The sequence below is a fragment of the Mycena indigotica genome (genome assembly GCF_014461135.1).
Source record: "Mycena indigotica strain 171206Taipei chromosome Unknown Mind.scaff0008, whole genome shotgun sequence".
NCBI lineage: Eukaryota > Fungi > Basidiomycota > Agaricomycetes > Agaricales > Mycenaceae > Mycena > Mycena indigotica.
In genome coordinates this window covers 2,966,609-2,985,640 of record NW_023503007.1, presented here as the reverse complement: position 1 = coordinate 2,985,640, position 19,032 = coordinate 2,966,609, and the positions used below count along the sequence as shown (strand labels likewise).

The window sequence follows — 19,032 nt, the reverse complement described above, 5'->3', positions numbered from 1 at the left end:
TAAGGGCGACTGGTATCGACATGGATTCTGTGACTCGCATATATAGTACACACCTCGTGTAAATGTTACCCCAGAACCCCGTTTAGCCGTTTTCTCCAGCCCAAGCCGTCTTGGTCCAACAACCGGATGCCAGCGTCAAGTAGCAGCTCTGCTGTATCGACCCACATGCTCTTGGCTATTTCGTGTCTAGATTCCGATTCATCAGAATTGAATGAGAATGCGTCGAACAAAGGGATCGACCAACTCGTTTGTAGGCCATTTTACGCATGGTAACCAGATCTCGCGCAGGTTCGGAAAAAGACTGAGATCACATGCTTCCAAAAACTCTGTCCACTGGCGTTCCATCGTTCGCCATTGCCGATGACCATCGGCGCCAAGCCGGAATGACACCTTCTCAAGTGCGAGATTCGTTTTCGTGGTTGACTTGAAGATGTTTGGTCGAGAAACCTAACAAAAAGCGTAAGAAATAAAGGAAGTTGGAGAGTAGAAGCACGAACATCTCCCCAACAACTTATCTCTACATGAGCCATTTTGTCACATAGTTCAAAGACTTTGAGCCATTTCACTGGCGCGACAGCGTCTTGTTCTAGAAAGCTAGATGGGACGCTGAGCCATTCGAGCTTTCCTGGTCCATGACGACCCAGGAAACGTTTGATCGCGATGTATAGTTTGTCCGTCGATTGGACGGATGAAATCTGGTTGTTTGAGGCAACAAACGTGAATGCAGCCCGTCTAAGTGCAGGAAGGCTTAAGCACATATCAGTCGATGTGCCATATTCCCCACAACGCCGACTTACTTCATCCCCGCAAATACTCGTATCAACGATTCAGTCCCAGGATGATGACATCCCAGTTCCAAACGTCTTAAGTTGGCAAGAGCGTCAAACGGTATTTCCTGCGACGTGGCTTGCCAGAAGACCCGGTTATCCAGCCTTATTACGCTGAGTGCCTTGAATGATCCCCAAACAGCGGGACTCTCCTTCCCATGATCTCGGGTCAGTAAAAGTCCTTCGATGCGAGCAAGGGAGTGACCAGAGTGCTGTGCGAAGCTATTGAAGAGGCGAGCAGATAGCGAGAACGGTTCAAGACCGATAAGAGATAACAAATTAAGCGAACAAGTCGAGGGTTGTGCCTCAAAAAGTTGATCTAGACTGACAGTCCAAGCTGTATCGGGAAGCTCAAAATAAAGAGCTCTGAGTGCAGGACGAATGCAAGGGTCGCGTTCGAGGCGTCGGAGGAAGTCCATCATGGCGAAACTGCCGCGCAAAACCATTGTGGAGTGGAGATGCGGTTGAGCAAGACGCTGTAGAAGATTAGTGTCCGTTGACATCACACTGCAGATCACAAACTTCAAACCGCTTACAGACGGTGACCAGTCCGAGGTATGGTTTCCTTTCAAGTGGCTGAGGTTTGTTCGGGTCAAGAGAGAGTGCATAGAACAGAACGCGATTCCAAATGTGGTCAGGGACACCGGATGTAGAGAATCTCAATGTCACTGTGTCGAAGAGCGTGGTGGAGGCCATTCTGGGCCACTCTTCAGTGGATGAAATTGCAGTAATTGGCCATGGTTGTTTACCTCTGACTAGGAAGTTCGACCAATCTTGCTAGCACAGGGCTTTGCGTTATGGCTTCGAAACTTATAATCAGCCTGTTATCCCATTCTCTGGGGGGGCGCATAAAAATGCGTTGCAATGTTGGACTCTGAGCCATGACACCGAGATGTTCTGCCACCTGCCCATGAAGGAAAATAGGCGTAAAGGGTATAACAATTGTCCTGATATTTGAAGAAAGACTGAGCGGCGGGGAGAAATCAATCATAAGCGACCATTGGGACGCACACGCATCAGGAAATTCGAACACTGTCTGGGCGTGCCTGTTAGTTGGGGTACCATAGACTTGACCAAATAACTGACCAGGTTCTGCCACATTCTAATACAGTGTTTGAGCTTCTGCCGCAATACTTCGCCGTCATTTGTACGCGGGCCATGGTTGGGAGTATCGAAGAGAATGACGCGTCGAGGATTCAGGTCGGCAAGCACAAGACATAGACCCGTAGAGTCGTCTCCAGGCCACAAGTTCACGGCGACGAAGAGATCGCTGATATTGGGGGCTGCTTGTAAAATAGTCCGAATTGCGGTCCCGTAAGCTCCTTCTAATCGGAGCTTACGAATATAACGCCCAAAGAGGCCGTTCACACGCTTTAATGTCCATTCCAGGGCGGCGGCCTGAGCCCTCGAGCGTAAAATGACGGTTTGGTATAGGTTCGGAGTGCCTACATACAGGCGTTGACGTCAAAAGATCTGGAAAGACAGAAACTTGATTACCTACACGGTACCAGGCTTTACAAACGGAGAGATATATGCTGCTAGATGTTCTGTACTTGGCAAAAGGAGACTCGACAGAAGTATCAGCAAAGGTTTTGTCTGGAATCTCAAGCGCTGGTATGAGTATTTGCGATATGATTTCGTCGGGGAGGTGGATGGGATTCATTCTACAAACAGTTGACTCAATAGGTGATCCCTTTGGCCCAGGCACGCGCACTTTATGTGCATGAGAGCATTTGGTGAATGGTTGTTGAGCCCAAGTTTCGCCAAGTCACGAGATCGAAATGGAGTCATACCAGCTTCTACATCTTCCTCCCGAGTTATCCCACATCCACATCGCTCTGTATACTAATGTTTCAAATTCTGCTGTCTTGAAAAAGCGCCTCATCGCTGCCGCATCAGCCGAGGGCGAGGAAGGAGAGCGTGAACGCGACGCCGTTAATTTTGCTTTCATCGATGCGCGATTGGTGAGTATGGCTTAAGCTTGGTGACTTTAGTGCTGACTGGCCCGTAAGGACAGATAACTAGTCTTCGATTGCTCAAGACCGCCATTTATAGTGCAACTTTGGCTGCCTCGCAAGAGAGGCTGCTCACTAAAACGGTCCATTCCGAGATTCTATGGACGCTCAATCCAACAAACAACGTGCGCATTCTGCCTGAAAGGAGACTCTTCTAAACGCCAACCAGATTTCCGAAGCAATTCGTCGTTATGGCGTGTCTGAAACAAGCACTTCGCTAGTCCTAGTCCGCGTTGCTGGGCCCGAACTGTCTCGTTCAGAACTGCAACTAGCAATGGGTGCATCAATAGAAGGCACGGTAATACCGTTGGAAAGGCTCGGTAGTCTGACAGACTGGACCGCAGTGAAGAAGGTCAGTTTTTACTATAGCCTATGCAATCTTACTCAAAACAACAGTATCACAAATTGGGTAACGAGACAGCTTTGCGAGGTGCGACGGGACTCGAAGAGAGGGAGCACATAATCATCGACGAGATAGTGATTAGTTCAGCAGCCATGAAGAGTGTACAAGCATGAAAGAAACGTTGGATTGAGAGCAAGGAAGATAGCTACTAGTAATACATGATCCAGCACAATTCTCTTCATGCGAGTCCGCCAAATACGATTAGTTTGGTGTTCATGTACTCGTCGATTCCATGGCCACCTTCACGGCCCAAACCGCTCTCTTTTATGCCACCGAACGGTATGACCGCTTGCGAGAGGAGCCCAGTATTGACGCCAACCACTGCAGAAACAAATTATTATTATCCAAGACGAATGAGCTGGTGTCACACTTACTTCCAACCTCCAACTTCTCTGCGACCCGCCATACTCTGCCGATGTCTCTTGAGAAAAAATAACCAGCCAAACCGACATCTGTATCATTGGCCAACTTAATGACCTCTTCCTCGGATTCAAACTTGGTTAATGCCGCAAGTGGACCAAATGTTTCCTCGTTGTTCAAACGCGCATTGGCAGGAACATCTGACAAGATTGTAGGATTGAAGAAAGAGGTGCCTTCGACAGTAGTGCCGCCAACAAGAACCTGTGCGCCTAACGAGACAGCATCTGCAATATGAGCCTGTACTTTTTCAGCAGCGCGATCATGAATCAGAGGACCATGTGTTCTGTAGAATTACGGTCACTTTCCAATCCAATAACCAAACAAAGCCGCGAATCCCTACGTAGATTCATCAAGTCCATTCCCAATCTTGAACTGAGAAACCTTCTCTGCCAGACGAGACGCGAACTCGGCATAAACAGCCGACTGCACATAGATACGGTTGGCACAAACGCATGTTTGACCCGTCCCCCGGAATTTACATAGAATGGCCGCTACCCACCGGTTTAATAATTGATTCCATTGCACGAGACAGACAAAGAGCATACCTGATACGGCTTGGTCCATGTCTGCGTCATTGAAAACGATGAAAGGCGCATTGCCACCAGCTTCAATCGACACCCTGACACAACGAATGAGACCAAGGAGAGTTCGGAAGAGAACTAACTTCTTCAATGTGGAGGCCGACATACCCGCCAAAAGTTTGGCAACAGCAGTTGAACCAGTAAATGACACTTTCTTGACGATTTTGCTTTCGCACATCTCTTTTCCTACTTCTCCAACATTCTTTTGCGTCGTGACAACGTTGATAACACCATCAGGAACGCCAGCACGACGAGCCAGCTAGAGCATACATCAAGAAGAGAGGTTTGGGTGTCTCAAGTTGCTTGCCTCGACGAGAGCCAAACAGGAAAACGGCGTTTCTGGTGGAGGTTTTATCACGGCGGTACATCCAGCTGCCAACGCAGCACCGAGTTTGCGCGTGATCATGGCGGAAGGGAAATTCCATGGTGTTAAAATCGACCTGTGCCATTTGTGAGATTCAAAAAGCTAGAGAACAACAAAGCTCACACAACACCTTCAAGTTGGAGGAGTTTAACGTTGATAAGCTACTAGGGCATATACGCACCAACAGGCTGTTTGATAACGACGTTGCGAACGCCAGGAAGTGGGGAGGGAATTTGTTCTCCATATGTGCGAACTGCTTCCTCAGCTGCAGGAGAGAAGTCAGTACGCAGCAAGAAAATGGAAGCCATCCAGCCTACCAAACCACTGTCTCGTCGTTGAATTGGCAAGCTGCGAGCTCGAGGGAGTCTCTCACCTCGATGAAAGAAGCGCTATACGTGTTTTCGCCCTGTGGGTTAATGAGGGTGTAAACGGTCCATCACTTCTGCACGCACCTTGCCTTCAGCGAGAATCTTCCCATTCTCGAGCGTCTAACTGGCGTAAAACTGCCGAAGTCACGCAAAAGCAAGTTGGCGCACAATAATACGACTAAGATCGTCATGGTGGTGGTTCATAAGCGCAAACAGCTTCATGAGTGTATCATGTCGGTGCTGAATGTAAATATGTCAATCCTTTGACTGAGGAAAGTAGCTTCATTTTGCCTTCGCAGTCGTTGCACTCCACGAGGGAAAAGCTTTGGCTGCTGCATCGATAGCCTGCTTTGTTTCTGCTAGCCCCATCTCAGGGACGGTTCCTAAAACCTCGCGGGTTGCGGGATCTATCTACAGTTGGTTGAAACAAAAGAGTGGGTAGTCAACACACTCGTCACAGAAATGGTCTCTCCGCTGTTTGCATCGAGCCATTTGCCATCGATGAACGCTTGCTGCTTGATTAAACTCGAGTCTTTCAAGCCAAACTGTGCTCGTTAAGTGGGTACTTCGAGGAATATTGAGGGACGGACTACAGACGCCTGCGAGCTAGCCATTCTTGCAAGTCGGACTGAAAGTGGTTGGGGGAAAAGGGAGCCAGAAAGCCGGAAGATGAGTGTTCTCATCGCCCAAATTGATGACGTCCAATTGCAAGCCCAGTCCGCGTGACCGCTTTCGGCTTTCCTCTACTCCGCGACACCACGACACTACTTACAGGTGTTACATATGTCCGCGTACAACAGAAGAATAATTTTACAAAAACCATCGTTCTGCATCCAAAAACCGAACCCCCCCAGTCCTCCTCAGGGCTTCCCAGTCGCTTGAGCTCCATACCTGGCTCATCCAAATTGCTTTCTCATCTTCCATCAGGATAGCCCCGCTCCCGCGCAGAGGGCGTTGTTTGTTTGAGGTCATCATTGGAATAACTGCCACCACAGATGCTTTGTGCTTGTCTTTCGCTGCTTTTGCGCCAGTCCAGTCCAACTCAGATAACCGGGCCATGCGCCAACTTGACTGTATAGCATATTCTGCTCCAGGGGGGCATGGCATTAGAGCTCGAAGTGGATAGGAACAACGCCAACGGATGTCCGCCGCGATCCCAGAGGTATCGGCGTGATAGGCAAGTATAGCTCGTCGAAAATGAAGGGCAGTGTGGGAAATAGGGGACCTGCGCAACACTGAGATGGGGAGTGGTGGAACTGCGATGGATGCAACGGCGTTGTTGATATATGGGGTGGACAGACTTTTTTAGCTCGTCTCCGAATTCTGGGCTTGAGAAGAAGGATATGTCGCGCAAGTTCACAGGTAGGTGGACATGCAGACGGGTCAAGTCAAACCGATGATTATAGCTTGTCTGCGTTGATGTCAGTCTTCATAATTTGAAAATGCACCACTAAACGTTACCTTGTACCACCAAGCAAGCATCACATCTGAGCTGCCTACCCACTCTTCTGAAGCGTGTGCGGCCAATTGATCTAAGATTTCCTTCTTCATCCGTTCCAGGAAAATTTTGGGCACTCTGACAAGTTTCACCTCCTCCTTAGGCTCGCGCCAGAGCCTCCATAGAAAATTTACCAAAAACAAGCAAGTGCTGAAGAGCCCTAACTTGTACCACCCACGCATATGGGGTATATTGGTCTCATTCGTCGTTGTTAGCGTTAGTGGCTCGAAGGGCTGTAAATCTCTCGGCATTCCCGGTATATCCTCGAGCGCTTCGCCATCCAGAAGGCGCGTCCAAGCCCGTAGAAGTTGACCAGTTCCTACAGCATCAAGTAGAATGTGCGTGGAAGTGACACCAAGGAAAGTGAGGTCATCAAAGGTCGACACGTGGACTTGAAGCAGAGGCGTGTTTGGGGCCAAGTAACCGTCCGTTGTTTTTGGGCAGTTCGGTGAGCGAAGAAAGCTGTCCAGGATCGGCAGGTCACAAACAAAAGGCTCTAGTGAGGAAGATCGCCTGATGTGTTCGATATGGGGACGGCTCGAGCTTGCATAAAGCTCTGCATAGTCATGCGATGTGAACGCTATCGGTGGCGTAGTTTCGTCGAATTGGTGCGGTACATGGAACTCCCAGACCTGCAGAATGTTCATCAACCGAGCCAGAAGAGGGAAAGCACCCACTTGATTTCTGAACGCAAGCCTTGCTCCTGCCCTCGGAAATTTGTGTTCGACTAATGAGGCTAGTGTTGTTTGGAGCTTGTTTGGATCTAGCTTGCAGTCAACAATCAAGCCTGTGGTGACGACCATTCGTCGCGCAGCAAGATCGATGCCGGTGCAAGGAATAACATCCGCGTTTTCTGGAGGAGGAGTGGGAGGCGCCTTGGAGAATAAAGTCAACATGGAGGTGGGAAGCAGCGAGGAATTGACTCATCAATGATGGTTGGCTCTCATAGCTCACAGTCCGATGCAACCACAACCTGCACGCATTCTAAGATTCCAAGAGACTCTGGGTAGCAAGCTAACACAAGTCATAGCATTGCCTTGTCAGGGCGACCGGTAGTGCTTGGTACTGACTGCTCAGTGCTACCAGTGCAGCGTTATTCACGTGATCGTGTTTGTTCACTGGCAGACGGAGACAGGCTGAGGAAGACCTTCAGTCAATTCCCAATACCGAAAGTACATGCCGATAGAATACAGAATTATGCAAAGAGATAGATACGAAATACAAGCCCATCGTCTACTTTGATGGCTGCGAGGCGGAGAACTTGGTCACTGATTTGGTCTAGAGAATAGCGTCGGTCAAGCGAAAGTGAGAGGAAGCGGAGGACGTACACCCTCGCTTATAGCGTGCTTAGCAAGTTCACCAGGCAGAATGAGGCGGACGGAAGTTTGGATTTCTCGCGAAGAGATTGTCGACTTTTTCGAATATTGCGCGAGTTCTACCAATTGGAGTCAAAACAGGGGACGGAAGAAAACACAGGAAACCCACTGGAAGCCTCGGTGGCAATCCGTTCAAAGATGTCGTTGACAAACGAGTTCAGGATGGCCATGGCCTTGTTCGAGATACCCGTGTCGGGGTGGACCTGCTTGAGGACTGGGTCGCAGGTCAGAAAACGAGTGTGGAGTTGCATGCCAAACGCACCCTTGTAGATGTACGAAGAGTAAGTCTCTTTACGAGTCTTCTTGCGTTTCTTCTTCTCGCCATCAGCAGGCGCGGCTGCCCTCGCAGTCTTCTTGCCAGCCTTCTTCTCCGTTGTCTTTGAAGGCGCTTTCGAGGCAGTGGCTGGGGCCTTGGAGGCAGTGGAAGCCGGGGCTTTGCCAGCAGTCGATGCGGGTTTAGGTGCCATGAGTGACGATGATGGAGGTCGAGTGCAAAAAGTGTTGAAAGCCCGCCATCAGCGTGTTGCGGCTTCTTATACCAACGCGTGACGATGGTCTTGTTTGGTTCTGTCAACAAACGCGTCGCGTTCTTGTGGATCATATCATCAACACCGAAAAGATATAAAGGTCCGCCAACACGGTCACACTCCCTCAACTCTTTTCGACTCCACCACCAACCACCACCACCCTCCCAATCACAACACAATGTCGGGCAAAGTTAGCGGCAAATCCAAGTCGGGAAAAGCAGCAGGCGGCGGAGGCGATGGAAAAGCCCAGTCCCGTTCATCGAAAGCCGGTCTCCAATTCCCAGTCGGTCGTATCCACCGTCTCCTGAAGAAGGGCAATTACGCTCAGCGTGTTGGTGCTGGGGCACCAGGTGTGTGCAACCGCTCAGCTTTTTTCTTCCCATATTCAAATGCCACCTCCCCAGTCTACCTTGCTGCTGTTCTTGAATACCTAGCTGCCGAGATTCTCGAGCTTGCTGGGAATGCGGCCCGCGACAACAAGAAACATCGTATTGTTCCCCGTCATCTGCAACTCGCCATCCGCAACGATGAGGAGTTGGGCAAACTGCTTGGCTCGGTCGTCATCTCGCAAGGTGGTGTCGTACCCCACATCGGTGTGTAATCTCCTCTGCGTTTTATGTCTAGTTCCCTTACTTTCCTTCCTAGACGCTGCTCTCTTACCAACGAGTACGGGCAAGAAGGGCAAGGCCTCACAGGAGGCTTAGATTCACTTTCCGTATCTTTTATTCTGTACCACTTGTACTGTAACACCAGCATCACTATACTACCAGCAGCTCCGTACGCGTGATCTCAAGATACCTGTCCAAGTCGCGTCCCAATAATTGAGTGACAAAGTGTAGTTTCCAGTTCGGTCCCTCTCTCATGATTGGAGAAGTTGTCAATGCTACGAAAAGGGAAGACCATACGAGGGCCACAGAATATGGTCAAGTTAGCTGCAGCAGGTCAGATGTATTTGTTTATGTACAGTATTCATGGCTAATGACTCCGCCCCACCACCAACGTTCTTATTGGGCGAAGGCAAGCTCTTTTGCAGCAGCCAGAGTAACATAGACGGTGTCAGTGATGACAAAGATGTCAGTCACAGAAGCGTCACACCATCAGAGTTGCTCTTGAACAACCACTCAATCGAGTCCCAAAGCCTTCTCCCATCCCTCGGAAACCCCTTCCTTGCCCCATCGTTCATTGTCGCCACCCACGCCCCAACATGGTACTATATGGTAGTCGTCATCACATGTTAACATCTCATAGCTTTTGGACAGGCATTCGCACCCACTACCATGCGCCGACTCATGAGGGAAATAACTCAACTCAAAACTGCTCCACCTGAAGGGATTCGTGTCCAAACAAGTGAAGATAACATGTTTGACCTGACCGGTATCATCGAGGGCCCAGGCACGTCGTCTTCACGCGTATCTAAAACGCTGTTTGACCAGATGCAGAGAGTACGCCTTATGCTGGAGGGTACTTCAGAATCAAGTTCAACTTCACCGAGGAGTTTCCTGCTGCTCCTCCGAAATGTGTGTGAAAGTCACTGATGCCTCAACATGTCTAAACTCTTTCTAGGTCGCTTCATTACCAAGATATTTCATCCTAACGTATCTGGCGCTGGTGAGATTTGCGTCAATACCCTGAAGAAGGACTGGAAGCCAACGTACGGAATCGAGCACATATTAGTCACTGTCAAGTGTCTCCTCATCTACCCCAACCCGGAATCTGCCCTCGACGAAGAGGCAGGCAAGCTTCTGCTCGAAGACTACGACAGTTATTGCAGTCGTGCGAAACTCATTACAAGCGTCCATGCCACCCCACGCGTTCGTCCTATCGAATTTGACACTCCTTCATCAGAGTCCACGACGATGAACTCTTCGCCTTCAAAGCCACTCAATATATCTACCCGTGCCAAGCCCGTCTCTTCCAGCGGTGCCCCACCCCCGCACGCCCTCCCTCTTAAATCTACACCAAACTCGAGTGAAAATGACGGTGCTGTCTCGCTTCCCGCTAGCAAAGACAAAGATCCTCGTCATAATTCACCCGCTCCTGCTCCCCTCAGCACTGCAGACTCGAATGTTGTCATGGCCGGGAATGGTCTTGTACCTCCTGCGACTGCTGTTCGGGGAGACAAGAATACGACGACGAAAACCGTCACTGGGAAACGTGCGGCGACCAGTCTCGTTTCGAACGGCGCAGAGAAGCGGAAGAAGGCGCTCAAGAGGTTGTGAACTGCTTTCACTCGATATGTTGTATTTAATTCCAAGTTTCCCTTGTTATACTAGTTGTGTATCCTCTATCATCCATTCTTTTTTTCTCGCGCTACCCACCTGTTTTTACTTACGGATACCGAGTTAACTGTTAATCCTGAACGGAAAAAGAATGAATTGGTCAGATAGTTGGGAATGAGTGAATGTACAATATAGGTGCCCAAATCAACCCCGCACAACCCCAACGGTCACCTCTGCTTCCCTGCCTAACTGGCTCCCGCCAAGCGCTGCAGTCACCCTATCCCTCACCCACTTGGTCAACATGAAAACATCATCATCTGGCAAGGTCGCTGCCACGTGAAGCTCCATCGTCACCACGAACTCGTCGATTTTATTGGAGGAAGCGGCCAGTTGCCAGATATGGGGGGCGGGCAGGTGAAGGACTTGTGGATGTCGCTCAATGTCGCGCATAGTTCGCAGGAAAGTCTCCATTTTGCCGCCAGGAAGCCCCCGTCTTGGCGCGGTCTGCAGCAAGATGGTCCCGAGCACGGTGCAAGCATGATATGCCGCATTAAAAGTGGCAGCACTCGTCGCTCCGGCCAACCCGAGATCGAATGGTCGGTGTTGTGTGGTGGGTAAGATGGTAGTAACTATAAGGATACCCAGGTTAAGTGCCAGAGGTACTAAGCAGTATGGGTTGGATAGGGCTCGGACAAAAGGAGAAGAAGGTTCCGACATGGACACGGACTGAGACGATAACAACGCGCGCAGTGGAGGTATGCGATTGTCCGCCAGAGAGACGAGTCGTGCGTGGTTGTCTACCAGTATTCCACTGGTTGCAAACGCGAACAATGCAACAAAGACCGTCAAGAGAGGAAACTCGATCCCATCGAATTCATCGCCAGTGTGATGATGATGTCCGTCTCCTGCACTGGCGCTGAGCAAGAGATGTTCAAGCGCCTCTTTGCAAACATACACCGCAGAGAACATGAGATATACTGATTGAGCGAAAAGCAGGACTGGCTGAGCACGGGCAGCGCCATATGGCTTGGAGACACTTGGAAAAGTGACGTGTGGAACTGCAATACCGATAGCATCGAATACCGCCCAATAGCCAAGCGCTGTTACGGCCAAAGTCCCTCGTTGCTGTCCCTGAACCCAAAGTGTTGCCCCGATGAAGAATTGAGCAATTGCTGCGACAAAATAGCTCGTCGGTGAATTTGTTTCCTGTCGTCCGTTTTCAGCGTTGAAAGTCGGAGTGGTAAGTGTTTCAGGGACGAATGGAGAGATGGGCATCCAAGGGGACATCGGTGTTGGTGTTGGTTGAGTAACCAGCGTGTCTGCTTCGCTGGTCGGTTGAGGTTCGAGGAAAGAAAAGAAGGTATGCGAGACAGAGTGCTTATGATGATGCCCCCTTCGTGTCGCAGTTCCAGAAGGAGGTTTTGGGGGAGGTTGTATGCCTGGCGGGGTTTTACCAAACGTGAAGCCAGCACCAAGTGTGGGCGGGACTTCTATTTCTTGTGCACCATCCTCGTCTATTGTCATCGGCTGGGGCGTTGATCCTGGTCGAGGAAAAAACACTGAGAGATTGCGAGAATGAATACGGGCATGACTTCGCCGCGTTGTTGGAATGCCGCTCTCGACATCCGCAGACTCTGGCAGTTGCACCTGAGACGGCGCAGAATGTGAAGTTGGAATGATAGGAGCTGGCGGCCTTTCTGGTATTTGGTCTGCGAATGATGTGCTCGTTGACAATGGCGATGGTAATGACGGGGAGAAGGGGCTCGAGACAGACCGCGTTCGATGGTGAGGCGTACCAAAGGAAGTCCTGAATGGTGACAACGGAGTCTGGTACGATGTTCTGTACGGGCCAGCGGACATGGGTGAGCTGGAAATATTGAGCGGGAGTCCAGATATGGAGGCATTGCGTTGATGCCTGGTCCGTGTGGGAGACGAGGAGGATGGGAGGGGAAGGCTGGATATTGACTCCGGCGGAGGCGTGATCACAACGAGCGACTCATCTTCGCTAGACCGTCGTCGATGCAGCTTGCCTCCGCTCATCGTCGCAAAGTTCAAGTTATGAGGAGTTTTGGTTGTGACCAAGCCACATCATCAACCCACAATCCAATCCGGATCAACAACTGGTTTTTTTTTTCTCTTCGAGTTTCAGTATATTTCAGTTACAGCTACCTAAACACACAGATGGGAGGAAGATGACAACAGGAGTGCGGTAGGACATGAGGAGAGAGGTGTGACAAGGAACGTATCTTTCCACTGTTTAGTCGGGATACTTGGAGGGAAAAGACAAAACGCACAACACAGGCAGGCTCAAGAGGAACCCTTGGGTGCCTCCTTGAAGGAGATAGCCTACTCGCCATGAATTACCACAACAAGTAGACATCGCAAGACACACCTGCTCTTCGCCCATAGCACTCACAATAGTGACAAGCAAGTCCTTGCCACTGTCGAATTCGTCCTGGATCTGCTTACCAAGATCACCCTCAGGAACCTTGACATCGTCTTTGGAGGCTCCATCGGAAGTCATAAGATTGAGGAAGCCGTCGTCGACGTTGACCTATATACCGTCAGTAACAAGCCATCCCACAATTCAAAAAAAAAAAACCCACGAGAGTGAACTCATTACGCTGAACATTAGGGACGTCCATGTTGTGAGTCGAAGGCGAGATATCTTCCTACTCGATGGTCAGCCGCCATACGTTACACAACCCATCAGTCCCCACAAGTTTCTTGCCGGTGAAAATCTAAATAGTCGTAAGGCAAATAGGTCGCTCAAAAAAAATAACGGCGCACGTCGATAGCAACCAGATGGACCTTCGCGTGGCCGTGCTTGCCGGTCTTGGAGGTGGACATGTCGACTATCTTGCAAGGACGGCCTGGAAATGTATGAAAAGACTTGCCGATGGGGAGCGATAACAAATAACCCTTAATCACGACATGCCCGTTCTTGCGAAGGGCAGAGCACTGCATAGGGAAAGTCAACGAGGCCCCAGCGTTCGCCTATGGAGAAATGGAATCAGTATGCGAGGGGGAAAATATCAAATCGTATACAGACATGCTCAAAGGTCTGGTTGTGGGCTTCATCGTCGGACATGGCTGCTAGCTGTGGGCATAGCGAGTTAGTAAATCGTCGCAAGTGATAAAGTAGAACGAGTTACGAGAGATTGTCGTGCGGTAGAGGGATGGGATACTTTTGCACCGTGCTGGTGAGATGTAATAGTCTAAGGGCAAGGCGTGAAAACTCTGCGACTTTTCAATCGCCGTTACGCGTGACAGGTCTTGACATCACTTGAGTCTTTGTGATCGTTGTGCTCGTTTCCGTCTTCACTGCATAGCCGCTAGCGGATCCGAAATTATCTACTGCATGTCTTCTTCATTTGGTGGCTCAGCAATATGCCCGCGATGCGACAAGGTGAGACTGGCCAATTTGAGTCTTTGAATTTCGTTCATCTAGTATAGACAGTCTATCAGGCTGAACAAATCATGGGTCCAGGTCGCAAGGTTCCTCTTCATGATCTTCTCGTAGAACTAGAGCTCATAGACTTTAGTTCTACCACAAGGTACATTACGGCTCACCGGCCGTCCGTAGATCTGAACGAAAGTTTAGCCTTGCTTATCTTGTATGACCTGCAAAAAGCGACTGGACTCATTGTCGCTTCTAGAGCACGATCAAGAGGTAAGTGTTCATTTTCTTGGCGTATATGACACTAAATCTTACAGCCTTACTGGTGTGTTCCTGCGTTTCAGCGCATTTAGACCAACCTGACGAGGCCAGCAAATCCTGTCATTCCAAGAATTTCGGAACACACAATCCTGGCCACCGTAACGTTGACCCACTGCTTACGCCTCCCCGCAAGGTACCCATAGGCGTGACATTATCCGAAAGTCCGAAAAGCACCGCTCTTGAGACTTCTCCAGTCAATGCGGTGGCGGAACGATATGCAACTGCAGCAGCAATCCAGCGACGTCACATGACAGGTGACGGTATCGACTCTACCTCACCACGACCAATCCCTCGCTCCTTGACAGGCGGTTCACCTTCTCCCAGAAGGACATTTGGGGTGGACAATCCAAAGTGTGCAAGGTGTACCAAAGCTGTCTATTTTGCCGAGCAAGTGAAAGCCGTTGGCAAGATATTCCACAAGGGCTGTCTCCGATGTGTTGAATGCAACACCCTGCTCGATTCGAATCGTCTCAGAGATCACGACGGTGAGCCGTTGTGTGCTAGTTGTCATACCAAACTTCATGGACCGCAAGGGCTGCGAAAGTAGCCTTTGATGTCGTTATCTATTCAATATCTAATGCTTGTATCTGCCATCACTGCAAATTACATAAAAATCATTATGATTTTTTTTTGTCTAAGCCTTGACTCGGACCAGCCTTAGTTGACTCGGTCCGCTTTCCTACATAATCACGATTCTACATCTAGCTTCCCGCACAAGAGCTGTGGTAAAACATCGCTGGCCTAACTCCACTCTTTGTCACCCTTTGCGAGTTCGGAATATGGCCACGGAAGACACCAAACCGATCGAACTCGTTCAGGTGAGGTGTTTGTCTACGCAGTCGCGCACATTTAAAAAAGCATCGCAGACCGGTAAACGCGACTATCTGATCACCCTAGAGAAGCGGTATCAGGCAGCTTGGGCCCGCGACAAAATCTTCGAGGTCAATGCTCCCCCAATCGAGTCTGTTGCTGGGCTATCGATTCCAGAAATCCACGACAAACATCCCAAGTGGTTCGGTACCTTCCCATATCCCTACATGAATGGCAGTCTACATCTCGGCCACGCGTTCACAATCTCCAAAATCGAGTTCGCAGCTGGATATCAGCGTATGCTCGGGAAAACTGCCCTCTTTCCCCATGGATTTCACGTTACTGGTTTGCCTATCAAGGTGCGTCGTTTATATTTGACAACAAGCAGAACACAACAGGAGTCAAACAGGCCTCAGCAGACAAACTGATTCGTGAGATGGAACTCTTCGGGCCCGATTTCCAAAACTTTGAGGAAGTCTCACAACAGCTGGCAGCCGAGGCCGAAGAGACGGAAAAGCCTATTGCGGTCGTGCAAGACGGTCCCATCAACAAAGCCAAGGCTAAAAAGGGAAAGATAGTTGCGAAATCGACAGGACTGGCATATCAATTCCAAATCCTCCAATCCATCAACATCCCAACGGAAGAAATCAAGTTGTTTGCTGACCCTCAACACTGGCTAAAATACTTTCCCCCCATTGCTATCGTGCGTAAACCACTGCATTCATCAACAGACTTCTCAAGTTCAACAGGAAGACCACACGGCGTTTGGTTCTCGCATTGACTGGCGGCGACAATTTTTGACTACCCCCGCCAACCCATACTATGACGCATTTGTACGGTGGCAGATGAATAAGCTTCATCGACTGGGCAAAATCAAATTTGGCGAACGATATACAATTTATAGCCCCAAAGACGGTCAGCCCTGCATGGACCACGACAGGTCAGATGGCGAAGGTCTTGGCCCGCAAGAATACACTGCGATAAAAATGGAAGTTGTCGAGTGGAGCGAAGCCGCGAACCTCGCGGTTGTAGAGAAACTTAGTGGACGCAAAGTCTTCTTGGTCGCCGCGACGTTGAGACCGGAAACGATGTTGGTGGTCGATCCATACTAGTTTTCGACCTCTGATATGTGTTGTCAGGTATGGGCAGACCAACTGTTTCGTTGGGCCATCCCTCAAGTATGGTGTCTTCGCCATGAATGATGAAGAGGCTTTTGTTTGCACCTATCGTGCTGCACGCAACATGGCTTTCCAAGGCATCTCGAAAATGCGAGGAGAAATCAAGCAACTGTTAGAGATTTCCGGCTCTGCCCTGGTCGGCACCTTGGTCAATGCCCCATTCTCGCTGAACCCTCAAGTTTATGTGTTGCCCATGGACACTGTCTTGCCATCCAAAGGCACTGGCGTTGTAACCTCAGTTCCATCGGACTCGCCAGACGACTGTGCCACCCTGACTGACCTGGTCAAGAAGCCCGCCTTTTACAAGATCAAACCAGAATGGGCGAGTTTCCCTCCGACACCTGTTATCAACACTCCTGGGTTTGGCGACCTGATTGCGCCAGAGCTCGTCAAACGAATGAAAATCCAGTCCCAAAAAGATGCTAAACAGCTGGCGGAAGCAAAGGAAATCGCATATAAAGAAGGCTTCTATAACGGTGTGATGCTTGTCGGCGAGTTCAAAGGTATGCGTGTCGAGGAGGCGAAACCTCGTGTCAGGGAGGCAATGATTCAGGCCGGCTTGGCTATGGCATACGCAGAGCCGGAAGGATTGATTGTCAGCAGGAGCGGCGATGAATGTATCGTTGCGCTGATGGATCAGTGGTATTTGGACTACGGTGAAACGACTTGGCGGACAGAGACTGAACGGTAAATTCTGCTTGTTGTGACATTTCGGGTTTAATTTTGTTTAGGTTGGTCAACAACATGGAGCTATATCAAGCTGAAACTCGCCATTCTTTCGAGAAATCTTTAGCTTGGTTGAACCAATGGGCTTGCGCCCGCACATATGGACTGGGATCGCAACTTCCTTGGGACCCTCACTTTTTGGTCGAGTCTTTAACTGATTCGACGATATACATGAGCTACTACACGGTTGCCCAACTCCTCCATGGTCGGCCACCAGATTTGTGATAACGCAGCTTCTGACCAGTTCACAGAAAACGATATGTATGGCTTGAAACCAGGGCCGTTAGGAATCACCCCCGATCAAATGACCGACGAAATCTGGGAGTACATCTTCTGCGACGGTCCTTTCCCAACACCATCACCTCTGTCACAAGACAAAGCGGACGCACTCAAATATGAATTTAACTACTTTTACCCACTCGACATCCGCTCGTCTGCCAAAGATCTGGTGCCGAACCACCTCACATTCTGCTTGTACAACCACGTCGCGCTTTTCTCTCCAGAAAACTGGCCCCGTAGTATGCGTACAAATGGCCATCTCCTGCTTAACGGGCAGAAAATGTCGAAAAGTAAAGGCAATTCGCTCACTTTGCGCGAAGCGATCAACAAATTTGGTGCTGACGCCACACGACTCAGTCTGGCAGATGCCGGTGATGGCGTTGAAGATGCCAATTTCGACGAGAAGAGCGCCAACGCCAACATTCTTCGGGTCCATACACTCGTTTTATGGTGTGAGGTCAGTCAGTTTCATTAATCAGTCTTGCTGCTCACCACAAGTACAAAGGAAATGGTCAAAGAACAAGCAAATCTTCGTCATGGACCGAAGTCTTCGTATCACGACAAGGTTTTTGAGCATGAAGTTAACGAATTGGTCAACATCACACAGTCTCACTATGAAGCGTACGACCAGTTCCCTTTTAGGCGAGCACGCACGCTGATGGTCATCCCGTTTAGCACCAACTACAAGGATGCTCTCAAGTATGGCTTTTATGAGCTCCAAACCGCGCGGGACTGGTATCGCGAAGTCACTTCCGACATCGGCATGCATACCGAATTGGTCCTTTATTGGATCAGAATATCGGCTTTGTTGATCGCTCCCATTGCGCCGCACTTTGCCGAACACATCTACAGCACTATTCTACAGTCGTCAACATCGATTCAACAAGCATTGTGGCCCACGCCTCCACCTGTTGATCCTACGATAGTTGAGACTGGTGTCTACATGCGTGGAACAACCAAGCAGATGCGTGATTCGGAGGCTGCCTTGATCAAGTTTACTAGCAAGAACAAGGGCAAGAAAGGCAATGATGCTCGCCTGCTATATGACCCGAAACAGCCCAAGGCAGTCCGAATATATGTCGCGACGACCTTTCCGCAGTGGCAGGATGCCTGTGTCCAAATTATCAAAGAGGTCTACGATCCTGCAACGGACCAAGTTGACGATGTAAAAGTGAGGGGTCTGTTGACGGCGGGTGGATTGATCAAGGACAAGCGTGTGATGCCTTTTGTGCAAGACTTCAAGGTATTAGTAGTCCTTTTGCCTTTGACCAGTGCTTTTTTAACTCTCTATCAGAAACGAATGGCACAATTTGGGGCACAAACTGCTTTTCGCCGCACTGTGCCGTATTCCGAACGCGATGTGCTTTCAGACATTGAAGCTTATCTGAAGAGGTCCCTTGGATTAACCAAGCTTCAGGTTTACTCCGTAGAAGAAGCATTGGCGAGGAGCGAAGATGGATTCACAGCAAGTGTTGTTCAATCTGCTGAGCCCGGGAGCCCTGCGTTCGAGTATTATAATGTTTAGAATTTCCTAATTGATACAAACTGAAGACGGGGACAGAAAAAGACTCGTTGTTAGATACGGAATGTGGAGGGAGTATTCAATGAGGAAAACAGGGACGTGTTGTAGTGGATACATGCGTGGGAAAAACAGACAACAAATGGTAGCGAGTAAGAGGACGGCGTAGAGATATAGGTTGGAGTGTGGAGTACGTAAGAT

At 49.7% G+C, this 19,032-nt stretch overlaps 11 protein-coding genes across 11 annotated transcripts; 5 read left to right on the top strand and 6 right to left on the bottom strand.

Moving 5' to 3' along the window:
* Positions 1 to 65: 65 nt before the first annotated feature.
* MIND_00942700 (F-box domain-containing protein) lies at positions 66 to 2,585 on the bottom strand (the record flags this gene model as incomplete). The annotated part of the gene is made up of 9 exons (XM_037366045.1): positions 2,542 to 2,585; positions 2,325 to 2,491; positions 1,914 to 2,272; positions 1,577 to 1,863; positions 1,350 to 1,524; positions 798 to 1,303; positions 498 to 747; positions 245 to 447; positions 66 to 186 (listed from the first exon to the last, which is right to left on the bottom strand). Exons 1-9 carry the CDS (start codon positions 2,550 to 2,552, stop codon positions 66 to 68), a joined length of 2,079 nt encoding a protein of 692 aa, XP_037217457.1. The 5' UTR covers positions 2,553 to 2,585.
* A 23-nt stretch (positions 2,586 to 2,608) lies between these two features.
* Positions 2,609 to 3,358, top strand: MIND_00942600 (uncharacterized protein; the record flags this gene model as incomplete). The annotated part of the gene is made up of 4 exons (XM_037366044.1): positions 2,609 to 2,795; positions 2,840 to 2,967; positions 3,012 to 3,194; positions 3,239 to 3,358. 4 exons carry the CDS (start codon positions 2,609 to 2,611, stop codon positions 3,356 to 3,358), a joined length of 618 nt encoding a protein of 205 aa, XP_037217456.1.
* A 65-nt stretch (positions 3,359 to 3,423) lies between these two features.
* MIND_00942500 (Succinic semialdehyde dehydrogenase) lies at positions 3,424 to 5,592 on the bottom strand (the record flags this gene model as incomplete). Its single annotated transcript, XM_037366043.1, has 15 exons — positions 3,424 to 3,566; positions 3,620 to 3,948; positions 4,006 to 4,156; positions 4,211 to 4,284; positions 4,330 to 4,505; positions 4,554 to 4,686; positions 4,734 to 4,740; positions 4,792 to 4,875; positions 4,928 to 4,934; positions 4,984 to 5,016; positions 5,063 to 5,098; positions 5,147 to 5,218; positions 5,270 to 5,385; positions 5,430 to 5,523; positions 5,569 to 5,592. 15 exons carry the CDS (start codon positions 5,590 to 5,592, stop codon positions 3,424 to 3,426), a joined length of 1,479 nt encoding a protein of 492 aa, XP_037217455.1.
* A 428-nt stretch (positions 5,593 to 6,020) lies between these two features.
* Positions 6,021 to 7,381, bottom strand: MIND_00942400 (uncharacterized protein; the record flags this gene model as incomplete). Its single annotated transcript, XM_037366042.1, has 3 exons — positions 7,154 to 7,381; positions 6,440 to 7,108; positions 6,021 to 6,389 (listed from the first exon to the last, which is right to left on the bottom strand). The coding sequence occupies exons 1-3, from the start codon at positions 7,370 to 7,372 to the stop codon at positions 6,021 to 6,023; spliced, it is 1,257 nt and encodes a 418-aa protein (XP_037217454.1). The 5' UTR covers positions 7,373 to 7,381.
* A 328-nt stretch (positions 7,382 to 7,709) lies between these two features.
* On the bottom strand, positions 7,710 to 8,319 carry MIND_00942300 (Histone H2B; the record flags this gene model as incomplete). The annotated part of the gene is made up of 4 exons (XM_037366041.1): positions 7,710 to 7,754; positions 7,805 to 7,911; positions 7,962 to 8,066; positions 8,115 to 8,319. 4 exons carry the CDS (start codon positions 8,317 to 8,319, stop codon positions 7,710 to 7,712), a joined length of 462 nt encoding a protein of 153 aa, XP_037217453.1.
* Positions 8,320 to 8,403: 84 nt separating this feature from the next.
* On the top strand, positions 8,404 to 9,083 carry MIND_00942200 (Histone H2A; the record flags this gene model as incomplete). The annotated part of the gene is made up of 4 exons (XM_037366040.1): positions 8,404 to 8,406; positions 8,480 to 8,729; positions 8,784 to 8,972; positions 9,025 to 9,083. 4 exons carry the CDS (start codon positions 8,404 to 8,406, stop codon positions 9,081 to 9,083), a joined length of 501 nt encoding a protein of 166 aa, XP_037217452.1.
* Positions 9,084 to 9,583: 500 nt separating this feature from the next.
* MIND_00942100 (Ubiquitin-conjugating enzyme e2) lies at positions 9,584 to 10,598 on the top strand (the record flags this gene model as incomplete). Its single annotated transcript, XM_037366039.1, has 4 exons — positions 9,584 to 9,586; positions 9,639 to 9,771; positions 9,819 to 9,896; positions 9,943 to 10,598. The coding sequence occupies 4 exons, from the start codon at positions 9,584 to 9,586 to the stop codon at positions 10,596 to 10,598; spliced, it is 870 nt and encodes a 289-aa protein (XP_037217451.1).
* A 204-nt stretch (positions 10,599 to 10,802) lies between these two features.
* On the bottom strand, positions 10,803 to 12,674 carry MIND_00942000 (uncharacterized protein; the record flags this gene model as incomplete). Its single annotated transcript, XM_037366038.1, has 1 exon — positions 10,803 to 12,674. Exon 1 carries the CDS (start codon positions 12,636 to 12,638, stop codon positions 10,803 to 10,805), a length of 1,836 nt encoding a protein of 611 aa, XP_037217450.1. The 5' UTR covers positions 12,639 to 12,674.
* A 231-nt stretch (positions 12,675 to 12,905) lies between these two features.
* On the bottom strand, positions 12,906 to 13,689 carry MIND_00941900 (Eukaryotic translation initiation factor 5A; the record flags this gene model as incomplete). The annotated part of the gene is made up of 6 exons (XM_037366037.1): positions 12,906 to 12,944; positions 12,991 to 13,152; positions 13,205 to 13,270; positions 13,319 to 13,339; positions 13,389 to 13,595; positions 13,651 to 13,689. 6 exons carry the CDS (start codon positions 13,687 to 13,689, stop codon positions 12,906 to 12,908), a joined length of 534 nt encoding a protein of 177 aa, XP_037217449.1.
* A 201-nt stretch (positions 13,690 to 13,890) lies between these two features.
* MIND_00941800 (Cysteine and glycine-rich protein 3) lies at positions 13,891 to 14,866 on the top strand (the record flags this gene model as incomplete). The annotated part of the gene is made up of 3 exons (XM_037366036.1): positions 13,891 to 14,007; positions 14,055 to 14,271; positions 14,316 to 14,866. Exons 1-3 carry the CDS (start codon positions 13,960 to 13,962, stop codon positions 14,864 to 14,866), a joined length of 816 nt encoding a protein of 271 aa, XP_037217448.1. The 5' UTR covers positions 13,891 to 13,959.
* Positions 14,867 to 15,098: 232 nt separating this feature from the next.
* Positions 15,099 to 18,837, top strand: MIND_00941700 (uncharacterized protein; the record flags this gene model as incomplete). The annotated part of the gene is made up of 9 exons (XM_037366035.1): positions 15,099 to 15,137; positions 15,186 to 15,488; positions 15,539 to 15,832; positions 15,879 to 16,219; positions 16,269 to 16,994; positions 17,039 to 17,238; positions 17,285 to 17,769; positions 17,818 to 18,555; positions 18,607 to 18,837. The coding sequence occupies 9 exons, from the start codon at positions 15,099 to 15,101 to the stop codon at positions 18,835 to 18,837; spliced, it is 3,357 nt and encodes a 1,118-aa protein (XP_037217447.1).
* Positions 18,838 to 19,032: the final 195 nt, after the last annotated feature.